This window comes from Priapulus caudatus, unplaced genomic scaffold (genome assembly GCF_000485595.1).
Source record: "Priapulus caudatus unplaced genomic scaffold, Priapulus_caudatus-5.0.1 Scaffold1820, whole genome shotgun sequence".
Taxonomy (NCBI): domain Eukaryota; kingdom Metazoa; phylum Priapulida; class Priapulimorpha; order Priapulimorphida; family Priapulidae; genus Priapulus; species Priapulus caudatus.
Window position 1 is genome coordinate 43,212 of NW_014578881.1, and position 7,500 is coordinate 50,711.

A 7,500-nucleotide genomic window follows, 5' to 3' on the forward strand; every position below is an offset into this window, starting at 1 on the left:
TGTGAGTACATGAGACAAAGAAGTTATATGAAGTACATGAGACAACAGAGTATATAGTACCATGAGAACAGGACAGAGTTATGATGTACATGAGACAAACGGTATATGAGTACATGAGACACAGAGTATACGGTACTATGAGACAGCCAGAAGTATTTGGTACATGAGGGACAAAGGTATGAGTACATGAGACAACAGAGTATACGAGTACATGAGACAACAGAGTATGAGTACATGAGACAACAGAGTATACGAGTACATGAGACAACAGAGTATATGAGTACATGGAGGACAACAGAGTATGAGTACATGATGACAACAGAGTCATGAGTACCATGAGATCAACATGAGTGATGAGTACATGAGACACAGCAGTATGAGTTACATGAGACAACAGAGTATGAGTACATGAGAACACATTAGCAGTATTACGTTCAATGCGGATAGCAATGTGAGACATAACTGAGTCGCATTTCGAGCATCCAACCTAGCTCTTAAATTTAAATTTAATGGGATCAGGAGCCCTCCATGAACATTATGTGATATTAACAGGCTGTAGATTGATTATAATAACATGTAACTTGAAACATACTTAGTTTCATTAGTAATAGAACTTATCGGAATGCCAGACGAGAACACACTGTGTGTGAATATCTTGCTATGGCTCTTCTTATCCAAGTAACATATTGGAGAGGAATTATAAAGCTTCAACAAGGGACAGTGCTACTTATGATTCACCTTTTTTACATGATGGCTTCATCAAAGGATTTTACATTGTGATTTATTACATTGCCAAGAATCAAAAACTACTTCAGTTGTTATGTGTGTTGCGTGCTGTGGAATAATCTCTATCGTATGTTGCGTTGGTGACGATGTGCGTACCGTGTTATGCATACGTACCTGGTCACCTGGTTTTCCGTAGAGAAATTTCATGTCTTACATTTGGGTCGCAAGGCATTCCACACCTGCGCTCCGCCAGTTCTCATCGCAATTCTTACCTTTCTAGCATCTTCCGTTTCTCAGCATTCTGCAAAGGGCCTTATTATTGCGTATTCATCTTAGGGTCTTGTATGGGCCCAGCTGTGATAAATAACCACCCGAAGCTTTATATCTTTAAGAATCGAACCCATACCTCTTGCTATAAACACACGATGTTATTCCACCATCTAAATAGTCACGTGTAAATATAAATTGTCCTAAGTGTGAATTAATCACCGCTGTTATTCAGCTGTGTGGGTTTTAAACTGGGAAAACAACGAGTGAGAGCTGGGACTGCCCCTCCGGTAGAGTCACGAGAAGCTATCGTGGACTTGGCGCCGCCAATTCTTTCCAACCAAGACCACCTGTGCTGCAAATTTCGGCAGCTCTATAAAAAAATTTTGCCCGGTTTTTAGCAAAACAGCGACTAGATAAGCTGCCGTCTGTGCTGCGGTTAGTCGATTCCAAGGTAAGTTTCCTTACACGGTTTTCTACAAGCGAACCACAAAAAAAATGATATTAGAAAGTTGTGCCCGAGACTTCAACGGGCTGAGATGCATTAAGTCATCTGACATAGTGTTATTGACAGAACCATACGACTACGGAGCATCACTCTACAACACAAAACCTGTCTCATCAAATCCCAAAAAGTTGCGTGCCAGAGACGCCGAACAGCGGTCAACTGACGATGTACGCTTGTGCCAGGGGTACATTTTTCTTGATACTCACTTTGTGCAAATAGCCCGAAAATGAGAAAAGTTGCGCGCCTCCGCGCTCAACCAGCTGTTTTTGCAGCTCACGCAGATATTTTCTATGATCTACTAAGTACAGATCAACAAATCAGTATCGAAAGTGAGCGTGAGGTCTTATGCAATAAATTTACGGATAGTACCTATAATAAAAGATGACAGCTGGTTCGTTAACAACTCGCTTTTATCCTATGGCCTATGGGGTATTCAGGCGCGTGAATATTTTCCGTGCATTCGAGCTATTCCGGACAGTGAGGTAAAGCTTTGGGCCCTCGAGCAAGTTAACCAGATACAATAATACATTAGAATCGAAATTGGCGCCTGTCGTGCAGAAAGTAGTGACCGCCCTCTGCGGACAGGCTGTTGTACCTGTGTAAACCTATCAATTTGTCGGTCACTGGAAGTTGAAATGGCTGTTTATTAACTTAAACATAGAATAAGCATAAATATATCATCGCACATGAGAATATCACAGCAACTACTATATACAGCGCTAAGGACTCGGACGGCTCTAAGGTCTCTCAGATTACATGCTGGGGACCGACAATTCGTGGCATTGTGCCTCCCGTATACTTAAGTTGAAGCGAGCGGGAATGTGGTGCTCGGCGGCTCACTTCTTACTTTTACATTCGCTCTTGATTCCGCATTGAACCTTTAGTACACCCAGCTTCTACAGCCGAACAAACATCGTTTCGTGATTTACCCCCGCCACGTCTTTTCGATTAATTTCAAAGGTGAACCGCATACGTCAGAAAGCCGTGTTGAAGAAATTTGTGCGCCCAAAAACTGAATTGAACTGTTTGAATTTATTTCCATATATATATGTATAGTATAATATACACTCTATAAATGCTATGTCAATCTCTGATTCTCCAATTTCATGCTGTGATAAATGCTAACTATACCGCACGCTCAGGAAGTCGCTACCGGATATATACGCACGATGTACGCTTTCCATCAGATTCCTACTAAGCTTAGTGCATTATGCATAGATAGTGTGTAGTCATAGAATGAAGCCTAACAAAACTACAACATTATAGTGATACAAAGGAGTGATCTGTCTCTCTACCCGCTCCACACGAAATATGTAATTACACACTGAGAATATATTCCTACTATCGTGAAATAATAGCTTAAGTTATACCGTGGCAGCAAAAATGTGTGTAATGTTTAATATTAAAAAAAATTTAAAATTACCCCCATGAAAAATTGTTAATATGGCTTCCCACTGTCCATGAAATTAAATACACCACTTGTAAATCATCCTTTGAAACCGTTTTTTTTTAATGACCGTGGTGACAGTAATGTATGTGAGTGTCATATCTATAATATGATGTGACATAATATGGGAGTGTCATATCTATAATATGACACTTCTGATATTATTTAGTCTGTACCGTCGAACTATAAACGACACAATCGGCAACACGGTTATCGGCAATCGGCTTTTCCATGGCAGCACATCTAGTCCATGGGCCAGACCAGATATCGGTACCACCCACGGTGGCAAAACTTCAATGGTGCCATTTTATTTGTACACCTCACCAGAACTAAACATTTACATGATAACCTTTCCTAACGAGGCAGCTGTTTGGATTTGTCTTGCAGGATACCTGTTTTTGCATCTGGTCATGTGCCATATATTGGGACACCTTCGGGTAACACATAGTAAATTGGCAAAAAAACAGGGGGTTTTGACTTTGCATGGCTGTAGAATTGTGAAATTTCCAAATTAAGAAGTGTGAAGTTTTGTATGAAGTATCAAGTCACAACAAGAAGACCAGTCAGTCAGCAGCTGGACATGCTTCAACATCCTGACTCGAAGTGAGATGACGATCATCCCCCTGACATCACACTGTACGCCAGACATTATCTCTCTTTGTATTACTAAACCTCGCATTATAAATACCTAATTGCTGCAACTCATGTAAACACTCTGCAGCATGCTCTTTGGTGGCTGATAAAAAAAGGGATGTCGTTCTAGATTGAGGTTTCTACAAGATCGCATTAAATGCTTACTTGCAAACACCTTTGTGCACATCGCTAGACCAATGTGGTTTGATACGGAGACGGCACGAGGTTATTACGGTCTATTGACAAGCTGTACAAACAAAAAAGTTACATGCAAAGCGGCATTTCCGAGATCCCCCAGTGTGAGTGTGGGTGTGATCTTTATATCCAGATGGATCACTCAAAAGTCAGAATTCTTGAGCAACTCTGTTTCTACCGAGAGTTTACCTCTTCGATCGAGTGTACACCCTCTGTCTCCATGCCTGTATTCAATTGGTGTTGCTGTACGCTTGTGTCCACATGCGGTCAGTCACTTAGCCTCTTGACTGACTCCTGAAGATTTCTCTTGGGACCAAAGCATTCCGGTTATTATAAGTGTGTTCAAGATGCTAGTGTCATTTCTACAATAAGTCCGTGTAGCTTTTGCCCAGGCTGGACCTTCTTCCCATACCAAATGATCTGTCTTATGGCACGTAATTGATTCTGCATCAAGGAGTTGTCTTGGTTCAAATAATTTATAATTGCTTTAAATTGTGAATTTAGTTGTGCATTCCCTCATATTAATTTTTTAGTGAGTGAGTAGTATTATTGTGTGTAATCATTCAAATCGTGTCACTCGTGATCAAGAAATCATGTACTAACTGCATATTGGATTACATATTTTTAACATTATAACCAATACACACCGAGTATTGAGCGGACAGGCAGCATCCTGCGCCCGAATGATTGCCTGGAACATGTCATAGCAACCTCAGTGATTTAAGTAAGGAAAGCTGGACTCTCGAGTTGGCATGATCTATACCGTATCATATTACCGAAGGGTTTCCGCTTGTCCTTGGTTTGAAGCAAAACTTCAAATAAACGACTATGTGTTACGTGGAATCGCACCGACAGCTTAGCGAGCGACCATTAACAGCTTGCGGGAAAGAAGTCTCGCATCTGCTTTTTGGTCTGTTGTCTCATCATGTACTCGTATACTCTGTTTTCTCATTGCTATCGGCTTACGGATAAATTTTAACCAGTGGAGACAGAATAACGACAGAGTTCAGAGAGCATCTAAGCGCGGAGATAGCGCGACGTGACAAGACAGTACGACAGACAGAGGAAGCTCTCATCCTATTCGTCGCAATCAAATCCGGAATCGAAAACCTAACGGAAAAACTGCAACTCGTAGAATCGGTTAGTATTGAATTCGCATTCACCCGCGCGAGTTTTCCATCGCTAAATCGCGCTCGTGCGTACTGCCTCTATTCGCACCCCGTATATGCACGCACATATAATGACTTGTGTGCTATTCGAGTAACACTGAGCCACTCTTGCAGTAGTCGATTGCATTCAATAGCGGAATTAACAGCTTCGGATTACGCCGCATGTTTTATTTCTACCGGCAGCCGGAAGATGCGGAGGAGAAGTTGGATCGCTGCTCGGTCGATTACCCCGTGCAGCTGCTCGGATCTTGTCGCGATAAACTCGCCCGTGTTCTCGGTAAGTCCCCGCCTTCCTTCTGCTGCGACTCGCGTCGAGTTTCCTCGAGTTTTGTGTCAGTGTCGGGCGATTAGTCGTGGGGGTTGTGATTGTGCGTGAGTCTTGGGTTGTGATTGTGTGTGAGTCAATGTTGTTTGAGTCTAGTGGTGATTCGTCGCACGCCGTTGGTCATTTGCGCGTGTCGTGGACAAAATCACAGATTCGTATTGGGGGCAAGAGGAGTATAATATGTATTCGACTTTTCGAATACAAGATATCGGTTTGGAATTTTTAATAGACGCGCTAAAAAAATCGTTTCGCGCAACGTATGAAATGCAGTCAGTATGCCACGCGCTGCCGTACATTGAGACCGTGCTGGCGTTTGCACTCGTGTCCGACTGCCTTTTGAACATATGTACAAATACAATGCAAATATATGTTCGTAATATTTAATACACGCGCTAAAAAATCGCTTCGCGCAATGTTTGAAATGCGGTCTGTATGCCACGCACTGCTATACCCTGAGAGCACCCGGCAGATAGGTGCGATATGATATGACTACTAGGCACTTAAGATATGACTACTAGGCACTTAAAAAAAAAAACGTAACCCTAACCCTAACCCTAAAAAAAAAAAAATTAAATCAACTTAAAGTGCCTAGTAGTATCATATCGAACCTTTCTGCCTTCTGCCCCTGAGACCGTGCCGGGATTTGCACTTATATCCGACTTCCTTTTGAACGTGTCGCGTAGTTGACATCAGTGAGGGAGAGGAGCAGGCGATGGGAGAGAGAGAGATGCAGGAAGAACTCGTGAAGACCTTAGAATCCAGCGTTCCGCATTCTGTGAGCCGCGCCAAACTTCTCACTGCTGTGCCAAGCACCGCCTTCAACGGTAATGATAATTAAATTAATTTAAATTTTTTAATGAGGCTGTAAAATTCAATCGAACTTTGGCAATAAAGAGTGAAGTTTGTAGATTACATGAATTATACTTATCCCTTAAGTGTCGTACAGTGTGCTTATGGATCTAATTATGTGCAGTGATGGTTTTATTAAATCGTTAAATCATAAAAATTAAAAGTGGAGAGAATAAATCAAGCTGGACATAACATTTATTGAAATTTACTTGTTCACAACATGACGATCATGCTGGCTCATGAGATTCAAGTTTTGAAAATCATATTCTAAAATAATTTCACGTAGAAAACCCCAAAAAAATAAAGATTTGAAACTTTAAAACATTTCAAGCTGCGGTTTTAACGATATGGCGAGTTTTTACCGAGCGACTTCTGAGACGCATGACTCGTTCCCGTGGTCACTGTTTTGGCATATGTCGCTCGCAGATGACGATGACAGCGGGGAAGAAGTGGAAGTGCTCACTAGAGCAGCCATCAAGAAACAGGCTCAGGTTCTAGCCAGCATGAAGGTCAAGAAAGGAGGTCGAACGCCCAGAAGGCAGCGATAGCGGGGGTCGGGCGGTTAACCCGTTGCATCTAGAGGTTGGCTGCAGTGATTATGGCAAAGCCGTGCCGCTAGTGTGGGGCCATGAGATACAAGCGTGCCTATATAAAAGGAAGCACTGTGGGTTTGTGTGTGAGTGTGTGTGTGTGTGTGTGTGTGTGTGCGTGTGCGTGTGCGTGTGCGTGTGTGTGTGTGTGTGTGTGTGTGTGTGCACCGCGTGTCTCGGTGTTTGCAGTGGCGTTTTCTCTCTTCGTAAAGCGAAGTGGCGAAAAAATGCGTCCGTCTTTCGTGCGAGTGAACAAAATTCGTCTGCCGGAAGAAATGAATGACTGCGCAGTAGCTCTATTTGAAATGCCAACGCCTCCTTCCGATTTCTGTTTCTGGCACCAGCAGTGGTGTTCGATAGTAGGGTGGTGTTGCAACAGGGGAAGTTGCGAATGGAGTGAGTGACTCGTTATGGATGGAAGATGTGTGCGCGTGGATGCAAGAATGTTCTTGCAACATTCGAAAGCAATTGTCGAGTGTAGTTGTGAGGAAACGGCCAGTGGAATATACCATACCGAGATTTCTACGAATACCAAGCTTTACCAAGGATTCTTGGGTTCCTTTGTTGTGCCTCGTATGTGGCGTGGCTTATATGGTTGCTCAGATGACTGCGAAAGTACGCGTAACTAGTCGAGCAAGCCAGAAGAATGTATTCTTGTGATTATTACTGGTTCGTGTATATTTACAAAAACATATTCGCATGCACGAAGGAGAATTGTGTGTGAAAGAATTAGCACTATAACGAGAGAGACAGAGAGAGAGAGATAACGAGAGAGAAGCAATGAATCCGTG

The 7,500-nt window shown here is 42.6% G+C and overlaps 1 protein-coding gene across 1 annotated transcript in view; it reads left to right on the plus strand.

The window, feature by feature from the left end:
• The window catches only part of LOC106817669 (coiled-coil domain-containing protein 151-like), a 15,381-nt gene extending 8,589 nt beyond the window's left edge, over positions 1–6,792 (plus strand). Inside the window, exons 6-10 of the mRNA XM_014822354.1 lie at positions 4,234–4,241; positions 4,760–4,916; positions 5,129–5,222; positions 5,954–6,094; positions 6,546–6,792. Coding sequence (XP_014677840.1) covers positions 4,234–4,241; positions 4,760–4,916; positions 5,129–5,222; positions 5,954–6,094; positions 6,546–6,667 — 522 coding nt within the window. The 3' untranslated portion in view covers positions 6,668–6,792. The remainder of the gene's footprint in view (positions 1–4,233; positions 4,242–4,759; positions 4,917–5,128; positions 5,223–5,953; positions 6,095–6,545) is intronic.
• Positions 6,793–7,500: the final 708 nt, after the last annotated feature.